A 20,139-nucleotide genomic window follows, 5' to 3' on the forward strand; every position below is an offset into this window, starting at 1 on the left:
CCCCAAGAGCCCTACGGTTTTAAGGGTTATTTCCCTTAAAGTATTGCCTTCTACACATAACGGGAATTTCCCCCCACTTTAAGGGGTTTATTTGTAAAGACCAAATACGCTTGGGTGTTCAGATTGGCTGGCAAAATTATCCTCCTGGATAACACTGATATGGAGCAATTCATTCTCCTCTACTCTCCTCCCTCCCTTCCTCATCTGCTGTACACTTACTACTACCTGCCAAGCAGCCGAGCTACTCTAACGGGAATAAACACACTCCTCCCAGGACACACCGTTTCGACAGAAGAGGTAATGAACCACTACCTGCAAAGCGCTTTACGGTCCCGTGGGCAGTTTGCTCTGACATTGTCATGTGCCAGATGCCATGAAGCTAGTTAAGAACTGAGTAAAGACCTTATTGTCTGTTTGGTGAACCCGGGGTCGGAGGAGGGAGGGCTAAGAGAGAAGGGGAGTCGTGGCTAATACTGGCAAATAATTACACGCTGCGCGGGGCAGTTTACACAACCTCTCTAGAGAGGCTCGGCTTTGGGACTCGGAGGTAGTCTAGGTATTCGGAGCTTTGAACTCCAGCCACCCGATCCACAGGCTGCAGGCTGAAACACCAGGCGCTACGCGCGGAGCACTTCCTCCAGCAGATACCCCCGGCCTTTTAAAGCCTGGAGCTGGGCCCTGCGAGCCCCGAGGCTGACGGAAGAGGCCGTGGAAGAGGCGGCGGAAGAGGCGGGGCTTCCTTGGGTGACGGCATCGAGGCGCCGCAAACCTGGCGTGCTTTGGAGTTTAGAACAGGCCCGGGAGCGCGTGGAGATGGCAGCGGCGGATGCAGCTTTGGGGTCGTTGGTCACGGGTCTGTACGACGTGCAAGCCTTCAAGTTTGGGAACTTCGTACTGAAGAGCGGGCTCTCCTCCCCTGTTTACATCGATCTGCGTGGCATCGTGTCTCGACCGCGTCTTCTGAGTCAGGTAGCCAGCCCGGGAAAGGGAGGAACGGGTTTGGGTGTCCGGAATGGGGACAGGAAGTAGGGAGGCTGAAGGAATTGGGCTGTGGGTGAGAGCAAAAGAGTCAAGCAGGCAGCCGACCTTACTGTGGTCCTAGGGAGTCGATTTGGGAAGCCCAGAGGCCAGGAACTGTTTTAGGCTCTTGGGGACCATTGATGCAAAATGAACAGACCTTTCTTAAAATTAATTTTAAAGGGGGGTGGAGAGTCTTATTCGGGCCCCCGTTAGAACAGCTTCTAGGTACACATAACCTTCAGAAAGAAGAGGGCGCTCTCGGGAAGGAACATTTGGTGCAGGATTATATATATATTTTTAACGTAGTTAGAATCACCATGATGAAAGGCATCAGAAAGTTACACGTTTTGTCTTATGTTTTTAGTATGTAGAAGGCTATATGACTTTAATCTTATGGGAACCAAGGAGGTTTTTAAATTTTTCTTTATGTTTGGAATATCTTTTTTTTTTTTTTTTTTTTCCCAATGAAGCAGATGTACAATATGTGTATGTTTTGGGCAGAAATGGAGCCCAAACTTTGAGGGTTTGCTTCCCTGGGAGATCAGGAGCAGGGCCCACAAACATGAAGAGTTGAGAGTTTTCTTTATCTTATCAGGACCTAGAGAGCAGCCTGCTCATTGACTAACGCTGGTTTTGATACAGTCCTTTCCAAGAGTCAGGAAGCCCAGTTTGGAGCACTGTTGACAACACAGAAATAGTCCAGTGAGTTCTGTATTTAACTCCGAGAAAATAAGATGTGGGGGACAAAGGAAAAGGTGGACAGGGAAAGAATTTAGTAGCTGCTTACATGTTAGGGAGGGTTGTTAGCTTAGAAAGGGAGATTTGATTTTGCACTTTGTGGCCAGAAGCAAGAATGAAGGCCAGAGGATAAACATCTCATGGAGGCACTTTTTTGGTGAAAATAAGGAAAAAGTATGTACAAATTAGAGGTTTCTAACACAGTGTTTTTCAATCTTTGACTAAATACGAATCACCTGCGAATTTTGTTAAACTGCATAATCTGATTTGAGTTTATCTAAGGCAGGGCCTGAGGTTATGTCTTTCTAACAAGCTGCCGGTCAGAACTGCTGACCATAGTGAATAGAAGGGTCTGAATGTGGTGTCCAGTAGAGTTGCTACTTAGCTACATGTGAATACTGGGCATTAAGAATTTTAAAATTGAAATAATCCCGGCACCTGGGTGGCTAAATTGGTTAAGCATCTGCCTTCGGCCTTCAGGGTCCTGGGATTGAGCTCTGTCAGGCTCCCTGTTCAGCTGGGAGTTTGCTTTTCCCTCTCTCTCTGCCCCTCCCCAACAACCGCTCATGCACGCTCTCTCTGAAGTAAATAAAATCTTTAAAAACTAAATTTGAAATAATCACATGTGGCTAGTGGGACATTGGACAGTGCAGTTAGAGAATATTTCTGTCCTCAGTGAAGATTTATTAAGAAGATAGGCATTTCCTCCACCACCTAAGGGTTTATTCTCACCCTTGGAGAACCCTACTTTGTGAGGTTATGATAAAAAAAGCATTGAAACACTAGTTTATTTATTTTTTAAAAGATCTTATTTATTTGTCAGAGAGAGAGAGAGAGAGAGAGAGAGAGTGAGCGAGCACAGGCAGATAGAGTGGCAGGCAGAGGCAGAGGGAGAAGCAGGCTCCCTGCCGAGCAAGGAGCCCGATGTGGGACTCGATCCCAGGACTCTGGGATCACGACCCGAGCCGAAGGCAGCCGCTTAACCAACTGAGCCACCCAGGCGTCCCTGAAACTAGTTTAAGTGGGTTGGACTGTTCTCACCATCAAGAATCATGGTATGAAAAAAAAAGAAATCATGGTATGGTTCATTTCTTCTGTAGCGAGAAGGTGAATGATTAAGGGTCTTCTAATGAAAAACAGGCTTTTTTTTTTTTTTTTTTTTTTTTTGGACAAGTCAGTTGATGACTAAAAATTGCTTTTTGATATTAGATCTTAGTGTGTGTGTGATTTTTGGTAGTTAACTCAGGAGTTGAAACCATTAAGAGACTTAGCTGTAATGGAACTCCTTTTGTATCTACTTAATTATGAAAACGGGATTTCTCAGTATTTGCACCCCCAAAAAACTCAACAGAATTTACACTAAACTCTAACTTCCTAGTTGTAAGGAATATTCAGTTTAAGTAGATAACATAGGGGCGCCTGGGTGGCTCAGTGGGTTAAGTAGATAAACAAATGGGGGTTATCATTCATTTCACTAAGAAAAGTTTTTACAAAATAATACATTCTTTTATTTTTTTTTTAAATTTTACTTATTTATTTGACAGAGAGATCACAAGTAGGCAGAGAGCGGGGAAACAGGCTCCCTGATGAGCAGAGAGCCTGACACAGGGCTCGATTCCAGGACTCCGAGACCATGACCTGAGCCAAAGGCAGATGCCTAACCCACTGAGCCACCCTAACAATTGTAATGATAACACGTTTTTTAATATTTTTATGGTCATGGGAATTAATAGAAAATTTACAGTTTTAAATTTGAATTTATATATATTTTTGTTGTGGAGAAGTATGATAGAGTGATCACTAAAAGTTTTCTAAGTATAAACAGTTGCATTAGAATAAAATTCTGTGCAGACAGTAGGATGAAATAAGAATTCCAAAATGTAAAATTTTTCCAGCTTTCATATCAGCATTCTCATATTTTTAAAAATGTAGATGGTTGGGGCACTTGGGTGGCTCATTCTGTTGGGTGTCTGCCTTGGGTTCAGGTCCTGATGTCGGGTTCCTGGGATTGAGCTCCCTACTCAGCTGGGAGCCTGCTTCTCCCTCTCCCACTGCTGCTTCCCCTGCTTGTGCTCTCTCTATATATAACATATATATTTATATATAGATATACTTATATATATATCACTATGTAATAAATATATATATAAGTATATATAAATAATAATCTTTAAAAAATAAAATGGAGATGGTCAGTATTAAATCACTATAGCATTTGAATTTCATTGTGTTCATGCAAAGGAGTGACAACAGTTCTAGGATAATATAATTTTTTAGTACTCTAGAAATTAAATCTTTAGCAACTTAAAAATATTCACAGAATTTTCAAGTCTACAAGTACAGGTGAGGGCGCCTGGGTGGCTCTGTCCTTAAGCATCTGCCTTGGGCTCGGGAATGAGTCCCACATCAGGCTCTCTGCTTTGCAGGAAGTCCACTCTTCCTCTCCCACTCCACCTGCTTATGTTCCCTCTCTCACTGTGTCTCTCTGTCAAATAAGTAAATAAAATCTTAAAAAAAAAATACAGGTGAAAAAAAAAATTGAAGATCTGATCTAGTTCACTAAGCAGTTTTTCTTGTTTAAGATTTTTAAAAATTACTTGAGAGCGCGCAAGTGCACACAAGCTGGGGGGGGGTGGAGGGAGGGAGAAGCAGATTCCCCACTGAACAGGGAGCCTGCTGTGGGGCTTGATCACAGGACCCTGTGATCATGACCTGAGCAGAAGGCAGACAAGCTTAACTGACTGAGCCACACACGTGCCCCTTCACTAAGCAATTCTCAAATAAGTTTGCCTTTTTTTTTTTTTTTAATAAGGTGGTGTTGGATGAGAGGATGCATTCTAGCATTAAAATGTGATGATTTATATGGGAAAGGATCTTATAAACTAGTACTCACACAATAGGATCTGTACTTAGGAAACTTATTTTTAATGTTTTGGTATGTATTTTGCATTGATTTTTTTTATCAATATTATTGAGACTACAAACCCTATGCTGTACATTATGTCTCCGTGAGTTCCTTATAACTGGAAGTTTGTATCACTTAATCCCCTTCATGTATTTCACCAAGCCCCCTCCCCAGCCCCTCTAGCCCCTCCATGCTCATAACCAGTGAGTGTGTCAGTGAGTCTGTTTCTGTTTTGTTTGTTCATTTTGTTTTTTAGATTGCACATGTAGGTGAAATCATATGGTATTTTCCTTTCTCTGTCTCACATTTCACTTAGCATAGTAAATACCCTCTAGGTCCCTCCATGTTGTCGCAAACGGCAAGATTTCATTCTTTTTTATGGCTGAGTAATATTCCATTGTGTGTATCTATACCACATCTTTCTGCATCTATCTGTGGACACTTAGGTTGCTTCCTTATCTTGTTTGTTGTAAATAATATGGGGGTGCATTTTCTTTTCAAATTGGTATTTTAATTTTCTTCAGGTAAATACCAAGAAGTGGAATTACTAGATTGTACAGCATCTCTATTTTTAATTTTTTGAGGAACTTCCATAGTGTTTTCCAAAGTGGCTGCCCCAATTTACATTCCTACCAGCACCACACAGGGGCTCCATTTTATTTGAACTCTACAGGCTCTACAACATCTATTCCTTATCTCTTTGATCATAGCCATTCTGAAAGGTGAGGTGGTATCTCTTTGTGCTTTTGATTTGCATTTCCCTGATGATTAGTGATGTTGAGCATCTTTTCATGTGCATATTGGTTCTCTGTATGATCTGTATGTCTTCCTTTGGAAAATGTGTGTTTGGGTCCTTTGCCCATTTTTTAATTGGATTGTTTTGCCAGTATTTTGTTCTACAAGTTCTTTATATAATTTCTATTTAACTCTTTATTGGATATATCATTTGCAGATATCTTCTCTCATCAGTAGGCTGCCTTTTTGTTTTGTTGATGGTTTTATTCCCTATACAGTAGCTTTTTATGTTGATGTATTTTGATTATTTTTTTCTTCTGTTGCTTTTGCCTGAAGAGAGAGATCAGAGAAATACTGCTAAAACCCCTGCCCAAGAGTTCACTGCCAGTGTTTTCTTTTAGAAGTTAAATGGTTTAGGTTCTTAGGTTGAGGTCTTTAATCCATTTTGAGTTTATGGTGTACGAAAGCAGCCTAGTTTAGTTCTTTTGCGCGTAGCTCTCCAATTTTCCCAACACCATATATTGAAGAGACTGTCCTTCCCCCATTGTATATTCTTGCCTCCTTTGTTGTAGATTAATTGATTGTATATGAGTGGGTTTATTTCCAGACTCTCAGTCCCATTGATCTGTGTGTCTGTTTTTGTGCTAGTAATATACTGTTATGGTTACTTTAGCTTTGTAGGATGGTTTGAAGTCTGGGATTGTGATTACTTCTAGCTTTGTTCTTCTTTCTCAAGATTGCTCTGGCTATTTGGGGTTTTTGTGGTTCCACACAAATTTTAGGATTATTTGTTCCAGTGCTGTGAAAAATGCTGTTGGGAGTTTTGTAAGGGTTGTATTGAATCCGTTATTCCCTTTGAGGAGTATGGACATCTTAGCAAGAATTAATATTGCTAATCTACGAGCACAATATATCTTTTTGTTTACTTGGGTCATCTTCAGTGTCTTTAATCAGAGTTTTAGTTTCTAGTATAAGGGTTTTTTTACCTTCTTAGTTAAATATATTCCTAGCTATTTAATTCCTTTTGATGCTATTATAAATGGGATTGTTTTCTTGATTTCTCTTTCTGCTACTTTGTGTCTAGAAACACCACAAGGGTGCCTGGGTGGCTCAGTCTGTTAAGCATCTGCCTTTGGTGGCTCAGGTCACAATCCCAGGGTCCTGAGAATGAGCCCTGGATCAGGCTCCCTGCTCCACAGGGAAGTCTGTGTCTCCCTCTGCCCCTGCTTGTGCTCTCTCCTTCTCTCTCATTCTCTCAAATAAATAAAATCCTTTTTAAAAAAGATTTTATTTATTTATTTGACAGAGGGATCACAAGTAGGCTGAGAGGCAGGCAGGGGGGGTGGGAAAGTAGGCCCCTCGCTGAGCAGAGAGCCCGACAGGGGCTCCATCCCAGGACCCTGAGACTATGACCCGAGCCGAAGGCAGAGGCTTAACCAGCTGAGCTACCCAGGCACCCCTCAAATAAATAAAATCTTATAAAAAAAAAAAAACAAAAAAAAACACAGATACCTGTATATTGATTTTGGATCCTTCAACTTTACTGAATTCGCTTAGTAGTTCAAATAGTTTTTTGGTGGAGTCCTTAGGGTTTTTTCCTTTAAAAAAAAATGTTTAATTGAAGTATAGTTGACATATATTAGTTCCATGTGTACAACATAGTGATTTGACAATTATATACATGTTGAAGGGCTCACTACGGTAAGTGTAGTTACTGCCTCACCATACAAAGTTTTTTTTTTTTAATATTTTATTTATTTATTTGACAGAGATCACAAGTTAGGCAGAGAGGCAGGCAGAGACAGAGGATCGAGCGCCGCCAAGCAGAGAGCCCAATGCAGGGCTCAATCCCAGGACCCCAAGATCATGACCCAAGCCGAAGGCAGAGGCTTAACCCACTGAGCTACCCGGGTGCCCCCAAAGTTATTTCAGTATTATTGACTATATTCTCTATGCTGTACTTTTCTTCCCAGTGACATTTATTTTAAACTCTCAATCCCCTTCAGCTATTTCTCCTATCCCCCCACACCACTCTGCTCTGGTAACCTCCAGTTCTCTATGAGTCTGCCTTCTTTCTTCCTTTTCTTTCTTTTTTTGGTTGTTTTTAAATTGAAATAGAGTTGGCACACAGTGTTATGTTAGTTTCAGGTGTATAGCAGTGATTGGACAACTCCGCTACCTGCTATGCTCATCACAAGGGGAACTACCATCTGTCACTGTTCCCTACTCTGTACCTTTAATTCCCATTCCATAACTAGAAATCTATACCTCCCACTCCTCATTACCCATTTTGCCCATCTTCTCACCTCCTCCCCTCTGGCAACCACCAGGTCATTCTCTGTAGTTGTGGGTCTGCTTCTGCTTTTTGTTTGTTTGTTCTTTTGTTTTTTTAGATTCCACATATATGTGAAATCATATAGGATTTGTCTTTCTGCCTCTTATTTCACTCAGCATAATACCCTCAGGGTCTGTCTGTGTTGTCATAAACGGCAAGATCTCATTTTCTGTGGCTGAGTAATATTCTGTTGATCTATTGATGGACACCTGGCTTGCTTCTGTATCTTGGTTATTGCAAATAATGCTGTTGTAAACATAGGGATGCATATATGTTTTCGAATTAGTGTTTTTGGTTTTTTGGGTAAGTACCCAGAAGTGAAATTGCCAGATCAAATGATAGTTCTATTTTTAATTTTTTGAGGAATGTCCATACAGTTTTTCATAGTGGCTATACCAGTTAACATTCTTACTCATCAGGACACAAGAGTTACCTTTTCTTCACATTCTTGCTGATACTTATTCTTGTCTTTTTTCTTTTTTAGAAGACTTTATTATTTATTTATTTGAGAGAGAGATTGATAGAATGAATGGGAGGAGGGGCAGAGGGAGAAGCAGACTCCCCACTGAACAGGGAGCCTGCCGCAGGGCTCCAGCCCAGGACCCTGGGATCATGACCTGAGCTGAATGCAGACACTTGCTCTCTGAGCCACCCAGGTGCCCCTATTCTTGTCTTTTTGATGATAGCCATTCTAGAAAGGGTAAAGTGAAACCTCATTGTGGTTTTGATTTGCATTTCCCTAATAATTAGTGATGCTGATCAGCTTTTCATGTAAGTGTTGGCAATTTGTCTTCTCTGGAACAGTGTCTATTTTTAAGTTGGGTTGATTTTTTTGTTATTGAGGTATCTGAGTTATTTATGTCTTAGCCCCATAGCCAGATATATGATCTGCAGATATTTTTGTTTTTTGTTTTTTTTTTCCATTTTGTTGGTGATTTCTTTTACTGTGCAGAGGCTTTTTAGTTGGATATAGTCCCACTTATTTATTTTTGGTTTTGGTGTCAAATCCAAAAAAATCATTGCTAAGACCTTTGTCAAGGAGCTTGTCACCTGTGTTTTCTTCTAGGGGTTTTATGGTTTCGGGTCTTACATTCAAGTCTAATCTATTTTGTGTTAATTTTTGTGTGTGGTATAAGATAGTGGTCCAGTTTCATTATTTTGCATGAGACTGTCCAGTTTTCCCAATACCATTTATTGAAGAGATTGTCCTTTTCCCAGTGTATGTTCTTGGCTCCTTTGCTATAAATTAGTTGACCATATAAGTATAGGTACATTTCTGGGCTCTATTTTGTTCCATTGACGTATCTGTTTCTATGCTAATACCACAATCTTCTAATTACTCTAGCTTTGTGGTATTCCTGAAATCAGGGATCATGATGCCTTCAGCCTTATCTTTCTTAAGATTGCTTTGGCTGTTTGGGATCTTTTGGGCTTCCATACAAATTTTAGGATTGTTCTGTTTCTGTTAAAAAAAAAAAAAAAGCCATTGGAATTTTAATAGGGGTTGCTTTGTATCTGCTTTGGGTAGTGTGGACATTTACAATTCATAAGCAAGGAATACCATTGCATTTATTTCTTTCTTCACTTTCTTTCACCAGCGTCTTAAAGTTTTCAGTGTATAGGTCTTTTACTTTGGTTAAATTTATTCCTAGGTATTTTACTTTTTCGATGCAAATTAAGTAGTATTCTCTTCTGAAACTTTTTAAAAAAGATTTTATTTATGTATTTGAGAGAGAGAGAGCATGAGCAGGGAGGAGGAGGAGGGAGAAGGAGAAGCAGACTTCCCGCTGAGCAGGGAACCTGACATGGGGCTCCATCCCAGGACCTTAAGATCAGGACCTCAGCCCAAGGCAGTTGCTTAGCCGATTGAGCTATTCAAGCACCCTGAAATTTTTCTTTTCTTTCTTTCTTTCTTCTTCTTCTTCTTTTTTTTTTTTTAAGATATTATTTCTTTATTTGACAGAGAGATTGACCGTGAGAGAGGGAACACAAGCAGGGGGAGAGGGAGAAGCAGGCTCCCTGCTGAGCAGGTATCCAATGTGGGGCTGGATCCCAGGACCCTGGGATCATGACCTGCGTGGAAAGCAGACGCTCAATGACTGAGCAAGCAGACTGAGCCACTCAGGCACCCCCCGAAACTTTTTTCAATAAAGACTTCTTTCAGGCCGGTATACAGAAAGGTTTAGATAGTCACATCATAATAAATTACTAAGGGAAATTAGGAGCCATTCTTAGTCTTTGGGGTCAAAACGCTGTGTTGCCCTTAGAGCAGACCCTGAGTTGTCCAGGCAAGTGGGGTCATTCATATGTTTTTATATTTGCAAACTGGGATTTATGGAGGGTCATGTAACAAAAAGGCATACATACTTTTCTGATCAAGTTTGGGTCTACCTGCTTTTGGTTTATTACTGTCTTTAATGTTGTGTTAACATGATTATACACACCATTTAAGATAATATATAGTTTATGTGTTCATTTTCTTACAGGTTGCTGATATTTTATTTCAAACTGCCCAAAATGCAGGAATCAATTTTGACACCGTGTGTGGAGTACCTTATACAGCTTTACCGTTGGCTACAGTTATCTGTTCAACCAACCAAATTCCAATGCTTATTAGAAGGAAAGAAACAAAGGATTATGGTAAAATAAAAGTATTTTAAGCTTTAAGTTGATACATAACCTGATAATGTTGGAGTTTTTTCTTCTAGGCTCTGACTGATGTTTGCCAAAGTCACCTTGGATATTCTTCAAAGGTCCTTTAGAATTGGTTAACTGTTACTGTAAATCACCTTCCCTTCCTTTAGATTCTAGGGGTACAATGTTTTATACTGAACAATGTAAAAAAGTGCTTTTTTTTGTACTGTATCTGTTAAACCTAATGTTTTTAACCAGTCCTTCTCTTAGCAGCAGAATGTTCTAAGGGCACATACTTTCCTGGTATGTTTGTAATTTAAACTGCATAAAGAGAAATGCCACATAAAATTCTCTAAAGGAAGATGATATTTTCATGGGTCCTTGGCAGTAGGTTATAAGGTGTGTGTTTTATACATGTGAGTTTGCTTTAAAAACAAATCAGTCTAGGGGCACCTGTCTGGCTTAGAGGAGCATGGGATTCTTGACCTTGGGGGTTGTGAGTTTGAGCCCCATATTAGATGTAGAGATTACTTAAAAAAAAAAAAAACAACTTAAAATCAAATCAATCTAAAAATACTGGAACTGACTTCATATTTGGTGACATTAAGGAATTAATGGGGTTTTTTGTTTTACGCTGGTGTGACAGTATTTCTTTTTTTTTTAAAGATTTTTATTTATTTGTGAGAGAGAGCAAGCATAAGCAGGCAGAGGCAGAGAGAGAAGATGCTGCCTGCCGAGCAAGGAGCCTGATGTGGGACTCAATCCCAGCACCCCAGGATCATGGCCCGAGCCAAAGGCATTGGCTTAACCAACTGAACCACCCAGGTGTCCCGTATTTAGTAATTTTTTTTTACAAGATGCATTCTAAAAAATTTTATGATGAAAATCATGACATCTGGGGTTTGCTTCTAAAAATTAGGGAGGGAGGGAAGAGAGGTGGGGATGTAGCTGAAACAAGAATTACCATGGATTAAGTGGTGAGGTATTTAGAGGGTTTGTTACACTTCTTTGTCTAGTTTTGCTTGAAATTCTCCATTTAAAACAATATTTTTGATATTAGATATTGTTATTAGATGAATTTGATAGTGGAAACTAGAAAACAAGTCTCTAGAAAATGTGTCTGTAAGTAGTCTATGGTGGGGGTTGCACTGGGGAAGCACTTGTACTCACGTTGCATTATATAACTCATAAAGTTGTAGTGGTGCATCTAAATGGTTGCTGAGCATTTATTTCCTCAAAAGGCCAGTTATTTGGCTGATCTTGAGTCACGAGCTGTTTGTTGGTGGATAAAGGAATGATTTCATTGATGGTATTGGGTCACTGTTTCATAACTTTCCTTGATCTAGGTTATCTTGCTTTAAGAAACTCCACATTTAAAATTTTGATCATGAACACATTAAGTGGTGTTTATTTACACTATAAAGTAATTTGCTAGTTTTGCTATAAATATTCTCTATATGTAACTTTGACAATTTCCAGATAGGGGAACACTGAACACATGGTAATCATGGCTCACTGAAGATTTATCAGGAATAAAGATAAATTAGCTCTAAAGTAGATTATCGGGGATGCCTGGGTGGCTCAGTTGGTTAAGCGGCTGCCTTCAGCTCAGGTCCTGGGATCGAGTCCCACATCGGGCTCCTCGGTAGGCAGGGAGCCTGCTTCTCCCTCTGCCTGCTCTGCCTGTTGTTCCCCCTCCTTGTGCGTGTTCTCTCTCTGTCTTAAATAAATAAATAAACAAACTCTTTTTTAAAAATAGATTATCAGAACATAAGGTTTAGATCATCCACCCCTTCATAAACATGTGCCAAATTTATAAGGCCAGATATATCTTGAGTTGGCTGAAATACATAATTTTAAATTGAAGTCAACAATGTTTTCTTTTCTAGGTACTAAACGTCTTGTAGAAGGAGCTGTTAATCCAGGAGAAACCTGTTTGATCATTGAAGATGTCGTTACCAGTGGATCTAGTGTTTTGGAAACTGTTGAGGTTCTTCAGAAGGAGGGCTTGAAGGTCACTGATGCCATAGTGCTGCTGGACAGAGAGCAAGGAGGCAGAGACAAGTTGCAGGCACATGGGATCCATCTCCACTCAGTGTGTACATTGTCCAAAATGCTGGAGATTCTTGAGCAACAGAAAAAAATTGATGCGGAGATGGTTGAGAGAGTGAAGAGATTTATTCAGGAGAATGTTTTTGTGGCAGCTAATCACAGTGATTCACTCCTTCCTGTAAACAAAGCTCCTGGAGAACTCAGCTTTGGTGCACGTGCAGAGCTGCCTAAGATTCACCCAGTTGCGGCGAAGCTTCTCCGGCTTATGCAGAAGAAAGAGACCAATCTCTGTCTGTCTGCTGATATTTCAGAGTCCAGAGAGCTGTTGCAGTTAGCAGATGCTTTAGGACCCCGCATCTGCATACTCAAGACTCATGTGGATATTTTGAATGATTTTACCCTAGATGTGATGAAGGAGTTAACGGCTCTGGCAAAACGCCATGAGTTCTTAATATTTGAAGACCGGAAATTTGCAGATATAGGAAACACAGTAAAAAAACAGTATGAAGGTAAGCATTATTTAGGAATCTGCAAAAATAGAAATTTAGCTTACACTGCCTGAAGAACAAAAGGAAATGTATGGACTCCCATCACTGAAAGTCTAGCCATGGAAGAGTCTGTCAAGCATGGTTGGATCTAGGAGCTCAAGTGCAAGTCTTGAACTTGCTTTCTTGCCATCTCTCAGCTCTGCTTTCTTCTCTCTTTAACCTCTTTCTCAGGTAGGCACACTCCTTATGCCTATCCCAAATGAGTCACTCAGGCCTGGGTTAAAGAATACCTTTACTAGCTTGGTAATATAGGCCATGCTTCTGGTGATGTGAGGTTGTTAACTGCAAATTTTTTTAATTGAGCTGTGGTCACAGGTAGTTTCCCCAAAGAAAATGGGTGTGCTGATGCCAAAAGAAAGGGATGCAGGTGTTAAGCAGACAAAAATGACAGGTGTTGGCCTTGGCAGAATACCCATGAGTTCTGAATTTTTGAAAAATGAAAATTGCAGATATAGAAAAGAATGAAATCAAAGTGTAAAGTTGTAACATTTATTTTTGGCAAAAAAAAGACCTATTGGCATACTTTTTTGTTGTTAAATGGGAGCTCAAAATAGAGCATGTATTGGTTTAAAAAAAATCTACTTAATTTTCTACCCATTCTGTAGTTCTGTAATATTGTATAGGACAGCTTTTTTTACTTAAATAACAAGATAAAATGTCTGTTGAAAGGCTAATGCTTTTTTTTTTTTAATTTAAAGATTGTATTTATTTATTTGACAGAGAAATCACAAGTAGGCACAAGCAGGCAGATGGAGAGGGAGAAGCAGGCTCCCTGCTGAGCAGAGAGCCCGATGCGGGGCTCCATCCCAGGACCCTGAGATCATGACCTGAGCCGAAGGCAGAGGCTTAACCCACTGAACCACCCAGGCGTCCCGAAAGGTTAATGCTTAAAGGCATCTTAGAGATAGCAATTTTTCTTAAAGTAATACATGCTTATGCTCAAGCTATTTCTTTAGGATAGATTTGTCTGATTTTTTTTCCCTGTGCTTAAGATGTTCTACCATCATCACATTGCTTACTTTAGTTTACCAACTGATGTGAAAGTTACACAAACTCTACAGGTTTGCACGTAGTTTTTTCAGAAATTGATTAGGGGTATTGCTGTTAGCTTTTAAAGTGAATACAGCTGCCTGTTGAAATTAAGAGACCTGAGGAACAGTAGAACCTTTGAGGGATGGTAAAATTGCTGAGAGACTCCTGCAGAATGAGCCTCGGTCGTCTTCACAGGATTTTCAGAATGCTGGTGTCTTTGGCGGCAGGTGCTCCCTTCACTGGAGTGCCGTTACTCTTCATGTTTTACTGCTGGTCAGAAGCTTCAGCCTACAAGGAAAACCAGTCTTCTCAGTGTTGCTGATAACTAAGTGCAGAAATTGTAAGACTTTTTGCTCATTGTGCGCTTTCAACTAGCCACCAGATGAACAGTTTTTTTGCAGATGGACCCATCGGGCCCCTGGGAATTATTGCAGTTCTCAAAGCACTTCTCTGGTTCATTCGCATATTTCTGTGAAATTACTGCAGGCTACAGTTGGTTGGCCAAAAAGTTAGTGGTTTTTGTTTGAAAACTGTCTTTTTTTCAACTTCTCAGGTGGTGTCTTTAAAATAGCTTCTTGGGCAGATCTGGTCAATGCTCACGTGGTGCCAGGTTCGGGGGTTGTGCGGGGCCTGAGTGAAGTCGGCCTGCCTTTGCAGCGGGGATGCCTGCTCATTGCGGAGATGAGCTCTGCTGGCTCCTTGGCTACAGGCAGCTACACAAAAGCCGCGGTAAGTGACAGGGGCTGGGGTGCAGAAGGCCAGGACTATTGTGCTTGAAGTGACAGGGAAAGAAAACAGCTCAAATTTGAGATTTTTGGAACCCTTTCCCCCAAAAAATCAGCTGTTAGGGCAACAGTAATGCTAGGGCGCTAGAGTTTCCAGGTAATAACATTTTATATCTTGTAGTGGGCACTTAAGAGATACAAACATTGAGATACAAGTATTTGGTCAAATATCTGCCTGTCCTTATCTGGGCTTTAGATAGTTGGGGTTTTTTGTCTTTTGTTTTTCCATTTTGCCATATGTTGAAATTGAAGGGTTTCTTTCCAGATGTGCAGTTTCTCAGAATCTCCCAAGTCACAGAAATGCATTCTCATCACAGCAGTCCAGATGTAGTTTTATTTTCTTCAGTCTTTGCTATTGATTGGTATTGTGTGCGAAAGCTCTAGAGTTCTGATGGTGTTTTCTCCATTAACCCCCATTATTTTTTTTTTAAAGATTTTATTTATTTATTTGACAGAGATCACAAGTAGGCAGAGAGAGAGGGGAAAGCAGGCCCCCTGCTGAGCAGAGAGCCTGATGTGGGGCTCGGTCCCAGGACCTGGAGATCACCACCTGAACTGAAGGCAGAGGCTTTAACCCACTGAGCCACCCAGGCACCCCACCTCGCCATTATTAAAAGTTCTTATAACACCATATATGTTAGTCCAGAACCCCCACCCGTGCACACCAGAATAAAATGAGGTGGATAATTATCTAGTTAAAAAGTTCCTTTACAGATATTTTAAAGACCATTAATTTTAAAAGTAATAGAAATTTTAACAAAATGTTAATTTTTACATGGGAATTTATTATTTGTATTACTTTAAATACTGTCGAGCTTTGAAGAAATCATTTGGCCCTGGGGCCACGTTTTAACCCCACCTCTAAATTGACCATAAATATGATTTCCCACCTCTCCTAGCAGAGAGTCCATGAGTCAGTGCTAATATTTGCCATTCTGGGAGTCTGGGTCTGGCTCAAGGACAAGACATGGCTTATTGGTAGGTGGTAATACCTGGTGACAAAAATACTACAGTAGGAACCTTACAGAAGAGCCAAATAAGACAAACCTTCTAGAGAAACTTCTGTAAATGTGAGGAAATGGTATAGAAATGGTGGAGATCAGTTACTGGCAGATGTTAAAGGAATGTGGTAAAAGGTGCGATTTCTTTAGCTCTTGACGTCACTGTTTTTACACAGTGGGTGTCTGGATATGGAGCAGTACCCTGTGTAGGTAGGCAGTACATCTTCAGCTTGGTTTCCTACCATTATTAATGTATTCTAGAGTACTCTCCACCTAGCCTCTAGAAGTAGGTAGGTTTGCAAGCATTATTACTTAGCATCTCAGTTTTAGATGGACACAGTATAGGAGTCTTATGTTTTTAAGGTCTGAATAATTGGGAGAGGCGGTTATCTCAGGGTCTTAATGGATCAAGTATGTAGATTCATATCTAAGATTACCTGTTTTAGATAAGAGTTTCATATCAAACAAGAGAAGACATTTATAAACTAGCAAAAGTTTTTTATTAATAGAGTTGATTTTTTACTCGTAGAACTGTTACTCTGTAATGAACTACTTTCCTATTACATTCCTTTTAGGTTAGAATGGCAGAGGAGAATCCTGAATTTGTGCTTGGTTTTATTTCTGGCTCCCGAGTAAGCATGAAACCAGAATTTCTTCACTTGACTCCAGGAGTTCAGTTAGAAGCAGGAGGTAAATCTATTTATTGGTCATGGTTTTTCCAAAATACTTCTTTACCCACAATAAAATTTTGTGTTACTACAAATTTGTTAAAGAGAAAAACTGAAATGAATGAGCCCTTGGGCTTGCTAATATTACCTAGATACGCAAAAGAGCTTGCAGTCTAATTGTGGTGAAATTTTAAAAAGCTACTTTTTGTTGAAGTATGCCTAGAAACTGATTATTTTAGTTTAGTTTTTCCCAACTAATACTCCAAATATGCTGCCTTAAAGGGTAGTCTCTGATCAAGGAAGAATGCTCTAGGCTAAACCAAATCCAATATTTGTTTTTTAGAGGACCCGGCAGAACTCTTCATGTGCTAATGTCTATTGTGACTCTCAATCGTGGGGATATATGGTTCTTTCATGTCTCTCAAACTTAATAACACTTTGACCAGTCTGAGACAAGTAGTTAGAGTGGCTAAAAAACAGGACAAATATAGTCTGTAGTAAAGGGAGTAAACTGGGTTATAAAAATAAGCATTTCTTTTTTTTTTTTTTTTTAAGATTTTATTTATTTATTTGACAGAGGGATCACAAGTAGGCAGACAAGCAGGCTCCCTGCTGAGCAGAGAGCCCAATGTGGGGCTTGATCCCAGGACCCCGAGACCATGACCGGAGCCAAAAGCTGAGGCTTTAACCCACTGAGACACCCAGGTGCCCCCAAATTTGGGACCAGTAAAGTGGCTTTGGGGAAGAAATCAGGACCTAGAAACATTTTTCCTGAATTGGTTAATTGCTTATCACAGTTATGGGAGTTTATCCAGTTTTCCATCTCTTCCTAAGAAGTTGGAAATTGGAACTTTGAGCGGTAGGGTTCTCAGCAAAACTATTTAAAATGAAAACAACTAGCTTGTCACGCCTCAGTGGAATTTGCCAGGTGTTGAGAAGTTACCTGTACAAATATTGAGAAAAGTAGATTTTATACTAGTCATTCTTATAGAAGTCCTACCCATCTCATTGAACCATTCATTCCCCAGTCTAGCTTGCCTCTCCAGATATCATAATTATCCTTCCAGACCTTGGCTTTGCATACACTCAACAAACACACAGGGAGTGGGAAAATGTTTTGTATGTGTGAGGCTACATTGCATTTCCACATCCAGAGTTACCTTTAATAACAGTGTTTCCTAGTTATAATCGGGCTCTAAAATGTTTAACCATTTCCCCTCTTGATAGATTTAGACTATTTTACCAGCAGTGAACATCTTTGTATATATTTTTGCACAAGGGACAGATCTTGGCAGGCTTCCAGTTTGGCATGGATCTGTGACCTACAGAGCTCTTTTCAGGGAACAAAGCTGGTGAACACCATCTTTATACTCTCCCTCTGCCTCATTAGACCTTGCCCGTGTCTCCCAGAGAAGAGGGTAGACGCACACCTGGGGCCCTGATTTTTGCTACTGCCACTGGGGAGACCCTTCCAAATAACCTGGCTCTGGTGGCCAGTGGCTTATGCTTGTGGTCTCACAGAACTATATATAGTTGATTTTAAAAGCTGGTGGCTGAGGGCCTGGCTTCCAATTAGCCTGAATCTAGGTGCTAAAATCCTTCCCTTTGGGACACTGACAAGTCTTGGCATATTTTCAACAGCCTGGAGCCATTGAAAATACAGTAGATTGCTTGAACAATCACAAAGCTTTGTGAGACAGCTGAGAGGGCAGGTTTGAACACAAAGTTTATCTTCTATGCAAACCTATTTTTCCAAGACTTGGAGAGGTGGTTATTTTTTCTAATGCATAGAAACCAACAGAGTCAACAAGCAAATTGAAGAAACAAAGGATTTTATGTTCCAGATGAAGAATAAGACACACAATCTCAGAAAAACTAATGAAATACCCGATAAAGAGTTCAGAGTAATAGTTGTAAAGATGCTTACCACACTCAGATTAAAATGGATGAACACAGTGACAATTTCAACAAAAAGAAAAGAAAATACTAAATAGAAGTACCAGAGCTGAGGAATACAATAACTAAACTGAGAAATAGAGCGGCAGGGTTCAGTAGCAAACTAGATGAAACAGAAGGATCAGTAAACTTGATGACAAGGTAGGGGAACTCACCCAATCAGAGTAGCAAAATGAAGATAGTTTATGGGACATTAAGTGGACTGACATTTACATTATAGGGGTCCCAAAATGGGGGAAGGGACAGAAAGGGACAGAAAAATTATTGGAAGAAGTAATGACTGAAACTTCCTAACCATTGGAAGGAAACACACATCCAGATCCAGCCAGCCCAGAAAGTTCCAAATAAGTTGAATCCGAAGAGTCCACTACAAGACACAAAATATCAATTGCACTGTATGTTATCTAGCTGGAATTGAAAAACTTGGAGGACAAAAAAAATGTCAGAAGTTAAAGACAAGGAGAGACTCTTAAAAGCAGCAAGAACAAAACAGCTCCCTTGTATGTATACAAAGGAACTCCTGTAAGACATTTTTCTGCAGAAACTGCAGGCCAAAAGGGAGTGGTGAGATACATTCAAAGTGCTCAAAGAAAAATCTTCCAGCAAAGAACTGTACTCAGGGGCGCCTGGGTGGCTCAGTGGGTTAAAGCCTCTGCCTTCGGCTCAGGTCATGATCCCGGGGTCCTGGGATCGAGCCCCGCATCGGGCTCTCTGCTCAGCGGGGAGCCTGCTTCCTCCTCTCTCTCTCTGCCTACTTGTGATCTCTGTCTGTCAAATAAATAAATAAAATCTTTAAAAAAAAAGAACTGTACTCAACAGAGTTTAGGATTGAAAGATAAGAGCTTTCCACAACAGCCAAAGTTAGAGGAGTTCATCATCACTAAATCAGCCTTACAAGAAATATTAATGGGACTTCTTTAAGCTGAAACAAAAGGATGCTAATTAGTAACAAGAAAACAAAGAATAGATCTCACGGGATAGGTAAATAGATAGTGAAGGTAGTAGATTAGTCCCTTCTAAGTTAAAAGACAAAAGTAATAATTTTAATTACAATAATTAAAGGATAGGTAGGATAGAAAGGCTTAAAAGTGTGGTCTCAAAATGTAAAAGATTGAGAAAAAATTTAGAGCTTTAGACTGTTGTCAAACATAATTTGCTGTCAACTTAAAATACATGTGAAGTTGTTAAATGTAAGCCTTCCAGTAACAACAAAGCAAAATCCTTTAGTAGATGTACAAGATAAAGAAATCCAAGCATACCACTTAGAGTCATCAAATCACACTGGGGCGCCTGGGTGGCTCAGTGGGTTAAGCCTCTGCCTTCGGCTTAGGTCATGATCTCAGGATCCTGGGATCGAGCCTCAAATCGGGCTACCTGCTCTGCGGAGAGCCCTCTTTCTCTGCCTGCCTCTCTGTCTACTTGTGATCTCTCTTTCTCTGTGTCAAATAAATAAATAAAATCTTAAAAAAAAAAAAGTCGTCAAATCACAAAGGAAGAGAACAAGGGAAGAACAGAGAGCAACCAGAAAACAATTTTAAAAAATGGCAGGAAGTACATACCTAACAATAATTACCTTAAATGGACTAAATTCTCCAGTCAAAAGCGGCTGAAAAGGACTTTAAAAACCAGACCTATCCATCTACTGCCTGTAAGAGCCTCACTTCACATATAGACTAAAAATGAAGAGATGGGAGATACTGCATGCAAGTGGAAACCAAAAGACATACACT

The 20,139-nt window shown here is 40.2% G+C and overlaps 1 protein-coding gene across 1 annotated transcript in view; it reads left to right on the forward strand.

Moving 5' to 3' along the window:
• Window positions 1–753: 753 nt before the first annotated feature.
• Window positions 754–20,139, forward strand: part of LOC111155038 (uridine monophosphate synthetase) — a 28,374-nt gene continuing 8,988 nt past the window's right edge. Inside the window, exons 1-5 of the mRNA XM_022515058.1 lie at window positions 754–969; window positions 10,220–10,373; window positions 12,257–12,928; window positions 14,553–14,728; window positions 16,361–16,475. Coding sequence (XP_022370766.1) covers window positions 814–969; window positions 10,220–10,373; window positions 12,257–12,928; window positions 14,553–14,728; window positions 16,361–16,475 — 1,273 coding nt within the window. The 5' untranslated portion in view covers window positions 754–813. The remainder of the gene's footprint in view (window positions 970–10,219; window positions 10,374–12,256; window positions 12,929–14,552; window positions 14,729–16,360; window positions 16,476–20,139) is intronic.

Source organism: Enhydra lutris, unplaced genomic scaffold (assembly GCF_002288905.1).
Source record: "Enhydra lutris kenyoni isolate GAN:26980312 unplaced genomic scaffold, ASM228890v2 scaffoldscaffold39, whole genome shotgun sequence".
Classification (NCBI taxonomy): Eukaryota; Metazoa; Chordata; class Mammalia; order Carnivora; family Mustelidae; genus Enhydra; species Enhydra lutris.